This window comes from Galeopterus variegatus, unplaced genomic scaffold, assembly GCF_000696425.1.
Source record: "Galeopterus variegatus unplaced genomic scaffold, G_variegatus-3.0.2 Scaffold906, whole genome shotgun sequence".
Classification (NCBI taxonomy): domain Eukaryota; kingdom Metazoa; phylum Chordata; class Mammalia; order Dermoptera; family Cynocephalidae; genus Galeopterus; species Galeopterus variegatus.
Genome location: NW_007727017.1, coordinates 378124 through 397465, shown reverse-complemented (window position 1 = coordinate 397465; position 19342 = coordinate 378124). Strand labels below are relative to the sequence as shown.

The 19342-nt window shown below is 52.7% G+C and overlaps 2 protein-coding genes across 2 annotated transcripts in view; both read right to left on the bottom strand.

Annotated features, from left to right (window-relative positions):
- The window catches only part of LOC103590980 (Z-DNA-binding protein 1-like), a 26359-nt gene extending 8549 nt beyond the window's left edge, over positions 1 to 17810 (bottom strand). The window contains exons 1-9 of the mRNA XM_008573344.1: positions 17777 to 17810; positions 14381 to 14605; positions 13597 to 13662; positions 13197 to 13199; positions 12988 to 13161; positions 11257 to 11424; positions 9829 to 10032; positions 8465 to 8680; positions 3805 to 3990 (exon numbers count right to left, since the gene is read on the bottom strand). Of these exons, the coding sequence (XP_008571566.1) occupies positions 3805 to 3990; positions 8465 to 8680; positions 9829 to 10032; positions 11257 to 11424; positions 12988 to 13161; positions 13197 to 13199; positions 13597 to 13662; positions 14381 to 14605; positions 17777 to 17810 (1276 nt within the window). The remainder of the gene's footprint in view (positions 1 to 3804; positions 3991 to 8464; positions 8681 to 9828; positions 10033 to 11256; positions 11425 to 12987; positions 13162 to 13196; positions 13200 to 13596; positions 13663 to 14380; positions 14606 to 17776) is intronic.
- Positions 17811 to 18428: 618 nt separating this feature from the next.
- Positions 18429 to 19342, bottom strand: part of LOC103590979 (Z-DNA-binding protein 1-like) — a 6894-nt gene continuing 5980 nt past the window's right edge. Inside the window, exon 6 of the mRNA XM_008573343.1 lies at positions 18429 to 18505. Coding sequence (XP_008571565.1) covers positions 18429 to 18505 — 77 coding nt within the window. The remainder of the gene's footprint in view (positions 18506 to 19342) is intronic.

Genomic DNA, 19342 nt, shown 5'->3' with positions numbered 1-19342 from the left:
GCCGCCGCGCTTCCCAAGCGGCGCACTATCCAGTGCGCCACCGGGCCGGCCCCCCAAAATTTTTTTTTTGATAACTTATACCTTCTACCTTTTCCATACTTTCTACTTATGAGATATAGGACTACTCAATTAATCATGCACATTTCTCTTTTCCTCCTGCTATCGTCCATGTTATAAGCAAATCTTTATCTACTATGTGGGAAACTTTCTCAACTTTTTCTTCCAACTCTTCTACTGCTTTTTAAACTTTTTTTAGCTTTCACACTTATCATGTCGAGGAGCTTGTTCTCATTCTCCTGAATGTCCTTTGCTGAGCAGACTGTTCTTGCTTCCTGGCTGTGACAGCCTTTCCTCTCTCTGAGGTTGTTAATGACAGAAATTTGAAGTTTTCTTCTGTTCACTGCATTTTCTCTATGTCCTCATAAATCCTCTTTTATGTTTGTTTGCTTTTTGTCTAGCCATGTTGGGAGCTTTCCTCCAATGTCTCATGAAAGTACCTTTTTAAATAAATCAGCCAATTTGAGTAGGGTTTCTGTAATCTGCAGGTTGTCAGTGACTGTCAGGCCCCACCCCGCCGAGCACACTCCCCACACACGTTCTGTGAAGGAGGCAGAAGAGGAACTCTTGGTATCGTGCAAAGTAGAGACAGTCACAGAGAGTGTCAAATGACAGGACCACTGTCCCAGGAAGGCTGGGCAGCGCCTGCACCAGACCCCATTCTCTGTGCCATGCTTGTCCCTGGCATCTCTGTGTAAGGCCTCTGTCCCTCCTGTGCATCCAGTCTGCAGCCCAGGAGGGGGGTGGGAGACTGACATAACCCCCCCCCCCCCGGNACCCCCCCCCCCCCAGGAACCTGTGGAAGGGCCTTGTCCTCGTCACTGTCGACACTAATCCTTGGAGTGGCTCAACCTCATGATTGTCCCTCACATTGAGGATTTTTTTTCTTTCTTTCCCTAAAGAAAGTCCTCCTGTGTTTGGAAAATTCTGGAAAGAAATGCCCACACCCCCTTCCTGAAGTGGATGCCTAGTTCTTGTTAGTGCAGCATTCCTTCTCTTTTCTGATAACAGAACCACCCTTTCCTGGGGAACACGTCCCATGTGAATGATCTCCCCTCTCCTCCCACGGGGCAGCACATGTGACCCCACAGTAACCAATCGGAGCACTCCTTCCCCCTGATTGGCTCAGGGATCCACATGTGACCCATGTATGACCAATTAGAATTCTCCCCAGGATATTCTACTAGCAGTAGTTGGCTTGGAGCCTCTTCCTGCCAGGGTTGCTAAAGTGGCAGAACTCAAGCCTTAGGTAGCTGGGAGCCACATGCAGAGTCTCTCAGAGAGATGGAGGAAAAGAAGCCTGAAATGAATGCTTGAGCCCCTGGATCCAGCCATTCCTGAACCTAGGTATCTCTTGAATTCCCAGTTGCATGAGCAAATAGATTCCCCTTTTTGTTTAAGCCTGGGTGAGTTAGGTTTCTGCCACTTGCAGCCAAAATGCTCCTGAATTACTTCCTAGATTCTTTTTCCTGCTCTACACCTCCTATCTTGGCTGTCTGCTAAAATCCCACAGGTCAGGAGTCCTGTCTGGGCTCTGAGAGGAAGAGAGTGACCAAGATGAGAAAATAGAATTGCATTTGTGAGCGGGTCATGATGGTTTGAAAAATCATTTCCAACTCACGGAGCAAATTTCTCCTCCCCCTATGCAACTCTGGGGGCTGCAAGCTCTGCGTGCACCCCTCAAGGCAGAAAGGAGCGGCGGGCAAGCGAGTGAGCTAGTGAGAGCAAAGGGCTGGGGGATGGATGGACTTAATCATTCTCTGCTTTCAATGGTAGCTGGTTAATTTTCTTCCTGAAGAGACCAGCACTGACCTTCACCTCTAGCTCCCATTAACTGCCAGCAACGCTTCCTCAGCATATTTATGACAAATTAATTATACAGAGAGGGAAAAATCTCGCTGAAAAAATGAGTATTCTGGTTCAGGCACTTCATTTTGATCCCCTGCTGACATGGGGCCTGATTACCCACACACCTTGGGCGAACTTTGAGGCAAGCAACTGATTTTAGCTCAGTGCAGGAGAGAGACAACCCCAGAAACAATGAGCCAAACCTGATTGTAAACCCCTTTTAGCTGGCGGCTCATGTTTGCAAACAGGATATTCCACGAGGAAATGATTTGGGAACCCCGGATCATCATAGTGGTTGAGATAACTTTGTTCCCAATAGGGCCAGGCAATTCCAGCCCATGGGACGAGTCCCCTGTCCCACATAATGAATCCAATACCTTGATGCAGGTTGGGCTGTGCTTGCGTCATGCCAGGTGTCAGGTTCCTGTTCCCAAGCACATGTGGTCTGGCCCCTGCTTCCCTCTCCACCAGTTCCGCCTCTATTTTCTTTGAGTTGGGCTCTCCAGCAACACCCAAACTGCTGTGGTTCTCCAAATAAATTATCTTGTTCTGACCTTCATGTCTGTGTACATGCCTGTGCCTGAGTGTATGTGCGCATGTGTGTATGTGCCTGTGTGTGCGTGTATGTGTGCATGTGCATGTGTGTGTGCATGTGAGTGTGTGCATGTGTGTGAGTGTATGCATGTGTGTGTGCATGTGAGTGTGTGCATGTGTGTGCATGTACGTGTATGTGTGTATGTGTGTGCATGTGCATGCCCACATGTGTGCATGTGCAGGGAGGACACAGTCCCCTGGCTGGTCACCACCTTCCTCTATCCTCCATCCTCCTGCCATCCTCCCTTCCTAAGTGCCCTCTAAGTCCTCACCTCACTCCTTGGTTCTGGAAATATCACAGCGCCCCACCCCTTCTGAGGGATCTAAGGGAGCTTGGTCCCTGTGTCTGGGATACAGCAAATGTCCCCTGTGAACTGGCCTGGAGAGGTCACCTGACCCAGGGGGTGGCCAATGACTTCCACCAGGGCCTGGAGTGGGGTGGAGGGTTCTCTCTGGAAGTTCAGTTAAGAAATCTGGAGAGATCAAGGCTGAGGAGGGAAGATTCTAGAAGGTCAGGTGGCCATGGTGGGCCTTGATGAAGTCAGGTCATGGGTGAGGAGAACAGAGTGGGGCAGTGTCTCAGCCCGTTCAGGCTGCTACAACAAAATACCTTAGACTGGTAATTTATAAACAACAGAAATTCATTCTCACAGTTTTGAAGGTGGAGAAGTCCAAGATCAAGGTGCCAGCAGATTTGGTATGTGGGGAGGGCAGCTTGGTCTCTGCTTCAATGATTGCACCTTGCTGCTGTGTCCTCATGTGGGGGAAGGGAAAAGGGGACTAACACACTCCCTCAAGCCCTTTTTTCAGGGCACTAACCCCATTCACAAGGGCAGAGCCCTCACGAATCAATCACCTTGTAAACGCCCCACCTCTTCATACTACTGCTGGGGATTAAGTTTCCACATGGATTTTGGAGGGACACAAACATTCAGACCATAGCAGGCAGCTGTGATGGAAGGTGACTCACAGCAGGGACCCCGGGCCCAGGAAGGAGTACAGGGAGTGGTGGGGGCCCGGCTGTCTGGCCAAGCCCTGCTGCAGTCTGCCTGCTGTCTCTCAGCACACCCAGGGTTCCTCACGAGGACTCCCTGTCTGCTCCCAGCCACCACGACCTGGCCTAAGACCATCCTCGTGCCAGGCCCAGCCCCCCAAGCTGGCTCCTGCTGGCCATGGTCAGAAGCAAGCAGGTCAGAAAAGGCGTATGGGAAACGCAGGAAGCGCTGGGCCCAGGTTCTCTAGCATCTGCCTCTCTGGCCTCTTTCTGAGCAAGTCTGGCCTGAGGCTGTCTGTTCTAAATCCCACCTCCCCCTGGGCTGCCCACATCTGGGGTTCCATCCATCCAGCGACTGTGTCCTGCAGTTTCCGGATCCCCATTTCCAAGAGTCACAGCTTCCAGCTGGAGGGTGAGCGTGGAGATGTAGCTGGGGGCATCCTGACCAACATCGCGAAGGAAATCACTTCTGCACTGTGTGGCTTCAGGACTAGGATCTGGGGGAAGAGAAGATGTCACAAGAGAACACGTGAGTGGCCTCATCTCGCATAACCAAGGCTATGGGGTTAACTGGGGACAAAGGCCACTGTCCCAGGCTGCAGGTCCCTGCCCTTCCTTGCCTGCACCACTGCAGTAGCTCCCTGCTTCCCCCGGCCTCCCTTTTTGCTCTGTCCCCAAATTGTCTTCAGTGATACTTTTAAATTATGCAACAAATCACAATGTTTCTGCTCAAAACCCTCCAGGGAATCCCAGCTCACTTCAGATAAGATCCAGACTTGTCATCTGGGCTTTCAGGCTCTGCAACACTAGACCCCTGCCCAGGCCCTGGGCTCATCGGATTCACTCCCTCTTGCTCCCTGGGCTCCTGCCCCATGACACTGAGCATGTCGCTCTTGTTCCTGCCCCAGGGCCTTTGCACTCACCATCCCCTCCACCTGTAGCACCATTCCCAGGGCTTTGCCTGGCCCGGTCCTTGCTCAGCCTCAGATCCCTCCCCAAGGTGCTCAGCACGGCCCCTGCCCAGCCCTCTCCAGGTTTCATTGTCTTTACAGTTCAAATCTTTCTTTAAAACAATTGTGTTGTGAGTGTCTCTATTCCCTAAGGGAATATAATCTCCATGAAGGGGGGGATATTCATCTGTCTTGCTCATGGCTCTATCTCTGGAGTCAAGTTCTAAAGAAAAATTGGTTGAGCCATTGAATGAATGAATGAACTACTTCCTAATATTTGAAAGATGGGCAAAGTTTAAGGTGGCCACAGCATTATTCCTTGGGAAGAATCAGTGGACCCGGGTGACTCATGGGGAGGTGGGGTGAGAATAGAGGAGGGATCATGTTCCAGAAGGTTCCAAGTGGACCGGCTTCATGGCTGCATGGCCTGGGCATTATATAGGGACCCACCCTTAGGAAAGACATGAGCTCAGTTTAATGCTTTGCTGTCATCGTCTTGAAATTCTTACTGAGTCTTGAACGGGGAACCCTACTTTTTCGTTTTGCACAGGGCCCTGCAGATCATGGAGCTGGCCCTGTCCAAGTTTACAGCCGTGAGATGGAGATGCAGGAATCACAGCTGAAAGCCCCCTCCCAGGGCTCCCCTAATCCTCTCTAGGACCCCAAAAGACGGCTCTGCACTCTCTAGCACTGACAGCCTCTGAGTAGCTATTTCCTCAAAAATGCAGCACAACAGGACACCTTGCCTCCTGCTTCTCAGGGCCACACCCTGCCCATGGCCCAAGGAAGAAGCCAGGTGCTTCTTGGGTGGACAAGACCTCATCAGCTCCTCTGCTGGGACCTCGGGGAAGGACTCCAGGAGGACATAGGACAAATTCGGGAGTATAGCCATTTTTGAAAAACAGAAGGTTGTGTTTGTTTCTTTTCAGAAAGAGGAATCTTGGCTGGTCAGGCTTGAGACCCACAGGGCTCTGCAAACCACCCATGCATGTTGTGGAGTCCTGAGCACACACCCTCCTGGGGCCCCTCCACAGCCTGGGGGGTGTCTGAGAACTGGAAGCTGCCTTTGTTGAAAGAAGGGAGCCCATGCTCCAAGAGGCTTGTTGCCTAGGCCCCAACGAGGTGCCCCCCTCCCCCGTGGCCCCTGCAGTATCACTGACACATGGGACTCTGAGGGGGTCCCGGAGGGAGTGCTTAGAGGGAAGAGGGGGGCCTGGATTTCCTGCTATACCAGGCCAGCAAAGACATGGCCATCAGGGTGAGGAGACCCTCTCTATGTCCAGGACACGTCCCCTGGGCCTTCAGGCACTGGCTGCAGATGCCAGCCACTCCACCAGATTCCAGCCAATCTGGGTTTTCTAACCACTGGTGGGACTGGGTGTGACTCCTTATTCCAAATCCCAGAAGTGTAGGAGATGAAATCCTTCTAATCCTTTCTTCACACTGAAGGCAGAATTCTCATCCTGCCCCTCTCCTGCTCAAAGCCTCTCTGTGGCTCCCTGTTGCTCAGAGCAAGGTGGCAGGTGGGGAGGGTGTCCCTGGTGGACAGAACAGTGTGGGCAACAGACTAGTGGTGAGGACATGATGATGTGGGGACAAGTGGGGTGTGGCTGGGAGGGGAGCAGAGGCCAGAGCCAGCTCCAGGCTGTGGGAGGACGTCAGAGTCAATTCTACAGCAATGCTTTAGTGACGTCCACGTGGTGTTAAATCTGCAGGCTTGCAGAATGCAAGAGCTGGAGAGGCATCGCACCCCAATTCCAGAGGATGGATGGAAAAGTCTGGGGGTGCAGGAAGAGATCTGTTGTGGGGTGGAGTTACTGCAGACAGCCTCCACTAGAGCAATGCCGAGCAGAAATGTGGCGTCAGAGTTGCAGCAGAGAAACCCCACCAGGGCAATGCCTGGTGGAGCTGTGAGAGCGGGACCACCATGGAGACCCCGGAATTGTGGAGATAATAGCGTGCAACACCAGCCTGCAAGAGCTGAAGCATGGGCTGAGACCNAGGTATCACTGACACATGGGACTCTGAGGGGGTCCTGGAGGGAGTGCTTAGAGGGAAGAGGGGGGCCTGGATTTCCTGCTATACCAGGCCAGCAAAGACATGGCCATCAGGATGAGGAGACCCTCTCTATGTCCAGGACACGTCCCCTGAGCCTTCAGGCACTGGCTGCAGATGCCAGCCACTCCACCAGATTCCAGCCAATCTGGGTTTTCTAACCACTGGTGGGACTGGGTGTGACTCCTTATTCCAAATCCCAGAAGTGTAGGAGATGAAATCCTTCTAATCCTTTCTTCACACTGAAGGCAGAATTCTCATCCTGCCCCTCTCCTGCTCAAAGCCTCTCTGTGGCTCCCTGTTGCTCAGAGCAAGGTGGCAGGTGGGGAGGGTGTCCCTGGTGGACAGAACAGTGTGGGCAACAGACTAGTGGTGAGGAGATGATGATGTGGGGACAAGTGGGGTGTGGCTGGGAGGGGAGCAGAGGCCAGAGCCAGCTCCAGGCTGTGGGAGGACGTCAGAGTCAATTCTACAGCAATGCTTTAGTGACGTCCACGTGGTGTTAAATCTGCAGGCTTGCAGAATGCAAGAGCTGGAGAGGCATCGCACCCCAATTCCAGAGGATGGATGGAAAAGTCTGGGGGTGCAGGAAGAGATCTGTTGTGGGGTGGAGTTACTGCAGACAGCCTCCACTAGAGCAATGCCGAGCAGAAATGTGGTGTCAGAGTTGCAGCAGAGAAACCCCACCAGGGCAATGCCTGGTGGAGCTGTGGGAGCGGGACCACCATGGAGACCCCAGAATTGTGGAGATAATAGCGTGCAACACCAGCCTGCAAGAGCTGAAGCATGGGCTGAGACCAGGAAAGCCATAGGAACGGGGCTGCCCGAGGACTTGGGGCCACCCCTGTGCCAGTGTGCAGAGGATGCTGGACACGGAGTCAAGGAAGATTATTCTCCAACTTTGAGATCTGATGCCTGCTCTGCTGGTTGCTGGACTTGTTTTGGACCTGCCACCTCTTCTTTTTGGCTCATCTCTCCATATTGGAATGAAAATTTGTCTTGTGCCTGTCCCCCCACGCATCTTGGGAGGAGATAACTTTGATTTCACAGATGAGACTTTGGGCTTCTGAGCTGAAACAAGACTTTGAGGATGGAATGAATGTATTTACTTCTGAGAAAGAAATGAACTTAGGGGGGTCAGGGGCAGAATGCTATAGATTAAACGTGTCTCCCAAAGGTTCATGTACCGGAAATTTAATCCCCACTTTAACAGTGTCAGAGGGTGGGAAATCCTGTTATGGTAATTGAAAGGTGGGGCTTCAGGAGGTGATTGGATTGTGAGGACTGTGCCCTTGTGAATGGATTAATCCATCGATGGTTTAATGGGTTGTGATGGGCGTGTTCTGATGGCTTTATCAGGAGAGCCAGTGAGAAGCTTAGCTCTCTCTCTTGCTCAGCCCATTCCTGCCATGTGACACCCTGCATCACTGTAGTGAGTCACCACCAAGAACAACCTGTTCACCGGATGTGTTCCCTGGACTTGGGACTTCCCAGCCTCTGAAACTATAAGAAATACATTCTACTTCTTCATAAATTTCCCAGTTTCAGGTATTCTGCTGTGAGCAACAGAGACTACCTAATGCGGATGATGACAACAATCATGACACTTCCCGCTGCCCGCGCACGTGGCCGGGCTGGGCGCGGTGCTGGTGCTTTGCCTGCATGTTTTGCCTCATCCTCTCAACAGCTGTGAGGCTGCTACAGGCCGTTCTTATCATCCCCATTTTACAGACAAGGAAACTGAGGTGCAGAAAGTTCAGTGATGCAGGTTAGGTCCCTGGGCTCTAACTTCAGAGCTCGTGCTCTTTGCCACTGCCCTGTACCGCTCACAGACTCCGGGAAAGAGGAGACCAGTGAATGATTATGGAAGGAAGGAAGGAGAGGAGGGAAGGAGGGACGGAAGGAGGAAAGGAGTGAATGAATGGGGGAAGGAGAACACACAGGGGCCCCTGTGCCCCAGGCTCACCTGTGTCCGCGCCTGACTCTCTGTCTCCAGACGCCGCATCTCCTGGACCAGTGGCCCCGGGGCCGACGGTCATCCTGTTCCTGCTGCCGATGGAGGCATCCTCGAGGAAGCATGATTTGATGTGGACTCTCTGGGATGCATCCCCCTCAGGGTGAAGTCCTGGTTTGGGCATTCGCACTTCAAATGAAGCTTCTGGACCATCGGTGGTGGCAGAGACTGTGCATCAGCCAGCGAGAGATGCAGGAGGGGTGAGCAGCTGGACAGTGACCCCATAGTCCTGTCCCCCAGCCTGGCTTTCAAGTCCCCTGACACCTCCCACCAGGGGTCCACACCACACTGGGCGGACAGCCACCGCCTGGCCACCCACTGCCACACCTTTGCACATGCCCGTCACCTGCCTGGGATGCCATCTCTCTCCACCCTCCTGAGCCCAGTCCTGCTGATGTGGTCCTCAGTGTCTTCCTCTGGGACTCAGTTTCCCCACTCTGCTACCTCCTCATCTCTCTGCTGTCTGCTTCCCACTTTTGCTTAAAATCTACCCCCGTCCCCCACCCGACCCCAGGGCCCAGTCCTGCTGATGTGGTCCTCAGTGTCTTCCTCTGGGACTCAGTTTCCCCACTCTGCTGCCTCCTCATCTCTCTGCTGTCTGCTTCCCACTTTTGCTTAAAATCTACCCCCGTCCCCCACCCGACCCCAGGCCCTGCCATCTGGCTCCTCCCTTTCCTGCCCAAACTTCTGAAGAGAGTTGTCCACACTTAGTCTCCTCAGACTCCTCCTGTTTCCCTCACTCCCCAAAAATGTCCCCCTAAGGTCATCACCAACCCCAAGGATGCTTCTCCAACCTCGCTGGCCTCGCCCCTCTCTGGAGACTCCTCTCCAGGGCTCCCTGCTTTTCCTCTTCATTCCTTCTCTGTTCTCTCTGCTGTTCTTCTCCCCCAGCCCATCTCTGGGTTGCCAGCACAGAGGAGGACTCAGCCAGGCCCTCTGGTCACTGCAGCCACAGCGCTCAGTAAGACACCACGTCCTTAAGCTGGTTCCTGTCCTCCATCCTCCTGAGACATCATTCCAGTCTAATGCCATTGCCTCTGTCCCTGCTTCAGCTGGCCCAGCCTCCGCTTCTCTGGGGAGTCCATGCCCATTTTACAGATGAGGAAACTGAGGTTTCCTGCAGTGGGCAGCAGGGGCTGGGAATCCAGAATGCTAGCTGTAAAAGCCCCACCTGCTCTGTGGTACATACAGCCTCCTGGTGGAAGGAAAGGAATTTTGTTGTCATGACTCCCCCCGCAAAGACTCTGGCTCCAGCTCCTTCCGGAGAGGAACCAAATGGGGTGGTGGTGGTGGGTCTGGGCATGTGATCCCATTACCTGGGGGGCTGCCTGGCAGTCTGTGGGTGGGGCCCTCAGATGGGATGCTGTGCACGCTCATCTCATTGCTGTGTCCCAGCTGCACCCGTCTGAGAATGGATTGCTCCACATGGATGTCCTGGGGCCCCCAGACATCAGCTAGGGGACCCTGAGTGGAGGAATCACCTGGTGCTGTTGAAGGAAGGTAGTGGGGAGCTGTGGAACCTGGCAGGGGGACAGAGCAGCATGACCTTACTGGAGGTGACCCCAGGCTTCCTTCCCCACCTCTGACCCTCCCCCACTCGCCAACACACACAGACACACACAGACACACACAGACACACACAGACACACACAGACAGACAGACACACACACACACACACAGAGTTCTGTAGTCCTGGCTGGACAGAAGTGACAGGCCTCTGAATTCTTCCTAGACACCACTGGACTGGGAGCCAAGTGTTTCAGGTTCTGGATTGGAGAGCAGATGGACCCAGCACAGGGGCTAGTGATGGGGTTCCCCAGTTTTTCACGATGGTGGCTGGTACCTGGGGTGTTGCTTAGACGCTTGCAAACCCAAACAATGAGCATATCAATCTGGTTCCTAATCATTCTCAATCCTTCTGAGCTCAACAGGAGAAAGTGTCCTCTGGTGCTAACATATCTTTAACACCTCCCTACAGGAGCACTCAGAGCCTCGCACACTGTTTTATTTCCCCAGCATTTATTCTATGGTGACCATCATGGTTTTCCACTTAAGGTGATGCTACAAAATTTTATTTTAAAATACAAGTAAACTTGAGTAGGAAAAATGGTGAACCATATTAGCTTAACAACATTAAGTAAAGAACCAGACATGGTCATAGCCAAAATTGGGAAGGTGGGGCTCAGAGTATTCAAGTGGGGGAAATGATGATCTAGATTCTCAGTTGGGGAAACTGAGGCCCAGAGGGGGAAAAGGCTCTCCCAGGGTTACAGGGAGTCTCACTCATGGTTGTCTTGGCTGGACTGACAGGTGGTCCCTTGTTGCCACAGTGCCTGGCATGGAGTAAGTGGTCAATTGATGGCACCACATTTCATCACAACTAGGGTGCCACTGATGGTAAGAGGCATCCCGATTCCTAACACGTTAAACTGTGGGAGAAAGTAGCGTGTCTCAGAACAAGTAAAGTACGACAACAAACCCCTGGTGACGCTCTGCTGCAGGGGAGTGAATGGAGTTGTTTCTCATTTAAAAAAATGTTAAATTCTGTTGAAAATGAAGCAAAAGGCATCAGAATGAAGGGAGAGCAGGAGAGGTTTGATCCAGGCTTCCTCATTCTCAGGAAGGCCATAAAGGAGAACCACGGAGACTGGAAAGCGGCCCCTCCTCCTCCCACTGCCACCCCCACCCGGGGGAGCAGGTGCCCCCTGAAGTGCCTCCTCCTAGAAGTCCCTCGGACACTTACCGTCCTCTCCAGGGGTCAACTGTGTCATTATGACATTCCCATGTCCAATCTGGGTGGAGTTAGAGTTTGAAATGGAAATGAGGCTGTTTGGTCCATTCTGGCAGATCATGTTGATTGGATTTTGCTGGTAAATAGTTGGGGTGGACTGATTTCTTCTTCCAGAATCTTCTACAAAAAAAAAAAACTTCACTCTATCCCTTTGCCCCTCTCTAGGGGTCAGGGTTCCAAGTACCAGTCGGCAGCACCCAATTTTCCCGGGGATCTTGTTAAAACACAGATTTCCAGTCACGCATCCTGGGGTTTTGAGTCAGTCGGTCCAAGGTAGGAACCAATGTGTTTAACACACAAGCATCTCCAATGGAGCCTCACTTGGAAATCGCTGTGGCAGGTCCACCCTCCCCCATGTGTTCATTGCCACCTCCATGGCCAAGCCACATGGCCACTCACTAGGAGGACTGCAGGAGGCTTGTACTGCTCTCCCCACCCTTTTCCCTCTTGCTGGGAGGCACCCACAACCCTGACCACTGAACTCCATGGCCCCCTCTCCCTTGAGCAGTGGCTGAAAGACGGTGTCCACGGGCAGAGAGGTTTTATTTGCTCACATAACGTTTAGAAGAGTTTGGATTTGTCACCATTATTGAAAATCTGGCGGCTCTCCCACATGATCATTCCTTCCTAAGAGCAGCCCCGTGATGCTGAGACAACCCCCCACCCCCCACCTGGGTGCTGAGAACAGGAGTGTTGGCCCCTCGTGGGCTGAGACAGGCCCCTGCCCAGGCTTTGCCAACTTCGCAGGGCCACAGTACCACCCTCGTGAGCCCTCGGCTCTTGTGCCCTTGTGGGCCCTTTTCTCCATAAAAAAAAAAAAAAAAACAACATTTTAAATTATATTTTTTGACCGTGTCAGTGTAAAAACCAATATAATCCAGGCTAGATTCATTTTTTTAGATATTCATTATTATTATAACATTCATTTCTTCTTCTGATTTTAAAAGAAATTAAAATTGAAACATTTTGTGGACCCCTAAGAGTACCATGAGCTCTAAACCCTGTGCCTACTGTACCTCATGGACAAGCTGGCCCTAGGCTCGCCTTTTAGGTATCTGAGCTCACCCTTCCTTTCTCTTTTGGCAACTTTAAAACCCTAAGGTAGGCAAAGTGCTCACACAAAACCATCATCAAATTATTATTATAACATTCATTTCTTCTTCTGATTTTAAAAGAAATTAAAATTGAAACATTTTTGTGGACCCCTAAGAGTACCATGAGCTCTAAACCCTGTGCCTACTGTACCTCATGGACAAGCTGGCCCTGGGCTCGCCTTTTAGGTATCTGAGCTCACCCTTCCTTTCTCTTTTGGCAACTTTAAAACCCTAAGGTAGGCAAAGTGCTCACACAAAACCACCATCAGACTCAGACTGACCCCTTGCACCCCAGGGCAGATAAAATTTGGAGTGGGCCACCTCCCCTCCCAGCCCCTTGCCTTCTGCAACTCAGCCCTTGGGCCTCCACTCCAGGAAGCCCTCCCTGATTAATCCTGCCAGCATGCCCCTCCCTACCAGAACCCCCTCCAGTGAACCATCAGTAAGACCACCAGAAGCTTCTGGCAGGTTCTGACGAGGTGGAGGAGGCAAAATGCTTAGCAGAGCACCCAGCAAGGACCAGGCACTGTGTGTTCATGGCTTCCCTTCACAGCTCTGCACCTCTGCCCCTGCCCAGGTGAGGGCCTACCTGGTCGATAAATCGTCCATGCTTTTGACTTCTTGTCAAAGTCCAGAAGGTGCTTGTCCTTCATCTTGTACAAGTCTGGGTTGATATCTTTTGCTGTCCTCATGCCCAGGGCCTGAGCGATGATCAGGGCCCTCTGAGACCCATTATCTTCCAGAAACCTGTAGATCTCTTCCTCTGAGAGGCAGAAGGGTCAGGTGTTTAAGACAGACCCCCTGAATTTGAACCTGCCCCACCACTCACTAGTTGCGTGACCTTGGACAGTTACCCAGCCCTCTGGCCAGTTTCCTCATCTGTAAAATGTGCATAGTTATAACGGGGGCAGTGACGATCACTGGAGAGGCTGCTCTGAAGGATCGGGATGTGCATACAGTGCTCTGCACAGTGGGTGCCTGGCACAGGGTAGGTGCCCAATAAATATCAGCTATGGATCGGAGAAATAGTTGCTCAGCCATTTAGAGTCTTCCACTGTGAACAATGAGTCTTGGCTCTGAACATTTTGTGGGAGGCTCTTGGTGGATGGGACGTGGCCCCTGAACACTCGTAACCCTCAAGGAGGGTTTGGAATGGACCCCCCCGTCCCAGCAGCTGAAAGGGAGCCAAGGTGCTTACGCCGCTTGCTGAGCTGAGAGCCGGGGTTCTCTGCAATCGCAGCTGCGTCTGGCTGGGGACTCACAGCTAAAGAAAGGCAGATCGGTTAGAGGGGTGAGGGAATGGGAGACAACACCGGGCCTCTACCGCGCAAGGGTGGGCAGCTCCACAGGTGGGCCACACTGCCTGGGTGTTTCAAACTCAGATTCCAGAATTAAAAATACTTGGCTTCCAATCCCGCCCTGCCCCTTTCCAGCTGTGTGGCTTCCTTTTGATCAACTTCTCTGGGGCTCAACTTCCTTTTCTGCAAAAAAAATAAAAGAGGAAAAACAACATCTTTCTATTTCTTGGGGTTGTGTGAAAGGTCAGTGAACCCTTGGGCACAGGACCCAACACATGGTGAGTACCTGATAAATGTTAGCTCTTTTGTCTGTGAACTCAAACTAGAAAAGGGGATCTAGTGTGAAGTGAAGTATGTTCTATTGTTATCACTGTTGATTACTACCCCTGGTCACAATCAATGATCATTATTAATTTTTGTTGTTGTTATTGATGTTTTTCTGAGTACCAACAATGTGCCGGCACTGGGCTGAGCCCTATGCAGCGAATCCTCCCAGCAACTCCTACAAAGCAGCCCTATTGTCATCTCCATTGACCAGAAAAAGAAATCAAGGCACAGCGAGGGGACATCATGCGTCCCCATGTGTGGTAGAGCCTAGATTCAAACCCAGTTCCAAATCTGGGCTTGTCCATTGCCAGGATGGCTCCTGCTGGGTCACACCTGCCTCCTGGGAGGGCAGGTTACCTTGGCTGGGCTGGGCCAGACCTGCAGAAACCTCGCCTTCAGAACCACCCCCACCAAAGCACCACGTGGCAGGGGCTGCGAGGGAGATTTTCAACTCTTTCTTCATTCGGTAGAGGACTTGGTTGAGCTCCTTCTTGGGCACTTGGCATTCCGTCACCAGCCAACTGGTCTTCACAGGGGAACCTGCATCCCTCAGCACCTGCAGGATCTTCTGTTCAAGGTGGCCTGGGAGAAGGGGGCAGGGCAGAGAGAAGAACTGAGACCCCAGGATTCCCAGTCCAAGCTGGGGTTCAAGGCTCCCAGAGACAGGGAAAGCCCCCCCTTGAGAGCAGTGCCAGGCAGAGGAAGTGGGCAGACAATGGAGCAGACACCCACCAATAACAGCAGCAACAACCTCTGTTCAGAGGGGGAGGCTTCCCAGTCCAAGCTGGGGTTCAAGGCTCCCAGAGACAGGGAAAGCCCCCCCTTGAGAGCAGCGCCAGGCAGAGGAAGTGGGCAGACACTGGAGCAGACACCCACCAATAACAGCAGCAACAACCTCTGTTCAGAGGGGGAGGTACACGGGCTGGTCAGAAGTGACTTTCTGGACAGAGGAGGCCAGACGTACCCAGGGGTGGGTACGAGATGGCAGGTGGGAGAGAGGGTGGCAGGCTGGATCAGGAGGGAGGAGAGGGGCCCCGGGGAGCAAGCCATGTCCTGCCTGGGACACCCGCCTCTGGTGTTCTCTATCCCCTGTCACCACTCTCCCTGGGGTTCTCTTCCTCTCAGGCTCACTTACATCAATGGTGTTGTTATTGGGCCAAACCAAAGCCCAATGGACATTCAGAAACAAACCTTCCCCCTGAAACCCAGGCACAGAGTCCTGGAAATACCATTCCTGGATTTGTCCCCCAGCCCTTCACTTCCTTTCTTCTCTGTCCCCACCCACTCATTCCTGTCACCATCTCCTGGGTGACACCAATAGTCTCTCCACTGGTCCACCAATTCCAGTCCGGTTCCCCCCAGTCCTCCATCCACTCGGCAGCTAGATCTGGCTCTGCTGACCCCCACCTCGTCTACACCCATGCCCAGTTTCCCTCTAAGTGCCGACCTATCTGGGCTCCTTTCCACCCCACTAACCCCAGGGCCTTTGCACATACTGTTCCCTCTGTCAGGAACGCTCTTCCCCCCTCTCCACCCATCCAACGTTTACGCAACCTCCAGGTCTCACTCAGGTGCCGCCTCCTTTGGAAAGTCCTCCATGCCCCAGCATGGGCAGAATGCCGCTTGTATGTGTCCCCTGGGGCTCCTTTCCACCCCACTAACCCCAGGGCCTTTGCACATACTGTTCCCTCTGTCAGGAACACTCTTCCCCCCTCTCCACCCATCCAACGTTTACGCAACCTCCAGGTCTCACTCAGATGCCGCCTCCTTTGGAAAGTCCTCCATGCCCCAGCATGGGCAGAATGCCGCTTGTATGTGTCCCCTGCAGAACGTCCCCAAGGATCCCCTGCTACACTTGCCTGGTTTGCTGTCGTACCTTTGGTGTCTAGCACAGTGCTGGGCATGGAGTAGGGGCTCAGGAAATGGCAGTTGCACAAATGAGTGACTTGGTGAGTGAATGAATGGTGAGTGATGCATTTGTACTCTACTGGGACAGATGTCTGCCCAGTTGACCCAGGACAGGGCACAGGCAGGTCCTCCTTGGCTGGTGGCATATGCACCTGTTTCACTGTTTGAGTTTAACGAGCCCCAAGCAGGTCTTCATGAAGTTAAGGAAGGAGCTCTCCAACTGGCCCCACTCCTCCTTGAGCAAACTCTCAAAAATCAAAACCATCACCTCACATAATTAAAAAAGAAATCAAAAGCAGCTGCTCTGCCAGGAGCTGAGGATGGGGCAGACACAGGGCGCAGGCAGCCTCTGGGAGCCAGCCGTGGAGAGAGCCACTGTGGGCGGTGGCCCAGCTGTCACCGGAAACGTCTGCCCCAAGATCCCCGAGGGAGGTGCAAGGCAGGGAAGACCTGGGTCCCCTTCCAGGGCAGTGGCCCAATCCTTCATCTTCAGGGCCTTTCTTTCCTGATCAGAGGATTCTCTAGGTGTGCCCAGTTCCTTGGTGGCAGTGCTTGTTGGGCAGGGGACAATAAGTCTGCTGACACTACAGCTGGTCACTGTGCCTTGGCCTGTGATCAGAATGTTTTCATCCCTGCTGGGTGCAGATGAGCAACTGGAAGACCTGGGGGCACCCACCCCTTCACTTCACTTGCCAAATTCTACCCCCAGCAGCTGGGGGATCCCCATCCAACCAACTGTACACTTGGCTTCGCCTTGTCTTGCAGAGTTTTGTTATTGAGAAGGATGGCTCACAGTGAACCTCTTCCCCTCCCTCCTCTACACTGCTGATCCCCAAAGGAGAGGTGGGGTCAGGGATGTGGATGAAAAACAAGCCCAAGGAGCCAGGCTGGCCTCGGCTGCGGAGTGCTGGGCAACTGCATCTGAAAATGGGCAATTGTGAAATGGAGCAGGTGTAGGTGACAAGCTGGTAATAAAAGAAAAATCAACTGAGGAAGAAGACAAGGAAATCAGTTAAAGCTGGCTACTGAGTCTTCACTAGTGTCTGCATGTCTCCCCAAAAGAGACACAACAGGAACCCGAGCGACCAGCCAGGGCTCCTGGCTACACCCAGACGCCACCCCTCCCAGTTCTCCTTTCTATTCTCTCATGGCTGCTTTCCTGGGTTTGAGCCCCAGCTCTGCCAACTGCTAGCTGTGTCACTGCATTGTGCCTCAGTTTCCCCATCCGTGAAATGGGTATAATCGCAGCTACTACAGAGATTGCAGTGAGGATTCGATGAGCTAATGATCAAAAATGAAACAAAATAAAAATACCCAAAACTGCCCTCAGCCCACAGACCACAAGCACTTAGGGGAGCCCCTAGAGAACCACTGCTCAGTACACAGTTGGCCTTCATGGGGACTCTTCCAGGAGTCAACTGTGAATTGTGGAAAGAATGCAACGAGGGGGAAACAGGCACACACACATCTCATCAGAGCAACTTTGATAATGATCGTGAGACAGCATTCAACCCTAGCTGATGTTCGCCAGCTGTGATACCCTGAGAGAGTCATTTCACCTGAGGCCTCAGTTATCTCATCTATAAAATGGGAACACCATGGCCCTTGCCGCCGGCAAGCCATTGAGAAATGCACGCAAAGCGGGCTGCGAGGTGCCTAGGGCATAGTAAGCTTTCGAAGCAGGGTGGCTGTGCATCCTTCTACTTCTTGTTACTGCTGTTCTTTAGGATATTGCTGTTGTCATAGTTACTGTTATGTGGGCCAAGGAAAGAAGCCAGGAAGACAAGTAGGAATCTGCCCCAGGAACGACCACCGTTCCTTGGAGGAAGAAGTAAAGTACCGTACCTCCTCTGTCCGGGCCAGCAGGGGCCTCAGCCATGCTGACAGCAGCTACAAGAAGCCCGATGGACTTGGAGGGCAGCAGCAGGCTCCTGCGCTGGGGCCTTGAGATGGGGGCTGGCTCGGGGCTGGGTGTCCTTCTGTGGCCCAGCCTGGTGCTTCTGGCAGCTCCGCACTCACAAGGAAAGGAACAGCAGCTTCAATGAGGCAGGAGTCAGCTATTTATACCCCGGAAACAGATGCCTAACCAGCCTGACCCGATCAGCTTTCTGGAGAAAAAGAAAATGAAACTTCTGTGTGTAGTTTTCTAAAGAAACGAAATCGAAAACAGAGCTGACGGGCAGGATGCGGCTGGGGCCTCCAAGCTGGTGGTGGCAGGGAGGAGCTGGACCTGGAAAGACCACAGCATCCTCTCAAGAAGGCTCCAAGGCAGGGGCTTTCTCACCTTCCCTGTGTCCCCTGTTGCCTCCTGGATTCCAGCACAAAGGCCACTGGGTTTTCAACAGATTGTTCCTGTGTGTATCACAATGACGACTCTCTTGAATGAACACCTGCTATGTGCTTCCCAATCTCGTGTACTCCTCCAACTCATATACAGGGCAGGGGCTGGTACTGTCCTCTTTTCTCAGAGGGGAAACTGAGGCTCAGGTCGGTGAGGTCATTTGTCCAAGGCCACACAGAGAGTCTGTGGCAGAGCCAGTCCTGCCTCCTCCTCAGTCATGTTTCCTGCTTCAACTGTAACATCCAGAAGTCATGGGTGAATCACCCTCAGCCCACAGCCCACACTGAGTTCCCAGCCTCACCACAGAACTTGCTTCACAGAGCCAGTCCTGCCTCCTCCTCAGTCATGTTTCCTGCTTCAACTGTAACATCCAGAAGTCCTGGGTGAATCACCCTCAGCCCACAGCCCACACTGAGTTCCCAGCCTCACCACAGAACTTGCTTCATAATTTCAGAGTCATAGATTAGAAAGCCGCCTGCCTGTGCCAACTTCGCAAAGATGCCCTGAGGTTAACTTCTGGGGGCCGCTGTGCTGCTAAGCTGTTAGGAACATGAGCCCGGAGACAGGCTGCTGGGTTCAAACCCTGCCCCACTATTTACTGGCTGTGTGACCTTAGGCAAGTTGTTTAATCTCTCTGTTCCTCAGTTTCCTCAACTGTAAAATGAGGTTAATAAAGGTACCTACCTCATGGGGCCATGGTGAGGACTAAAGATGTAATCCAGCTGAGCAATCTGGCCACAGCCCTCGGGTGCCTTCTACATTCATGAGCATGGTTGGGCACGCACACTCAGGCTTCTAGAAAAGGACCCTTTGCTTTCATAAATTCCCCAAGGGGCCAGTGACCTCCATGCAATACAGAGCCACTTTCTCTTCCAGATTATAGAAAGGGAAACTGAGGCCCGCCTACGTGAATGGCCTTGTGCGAGGCCACCCAGCTCACTGGCAGCCAAGGGGATCAAGAATTCATCCCTAGAAGTCTCAGGACTTGGGGTCCAAGGCTCACCTGCACGTCCCAGCTGCAGAGGGCTAGGAGGGTTTGCAGGCATCCACGGTCCCTTGCGGACCCCTTT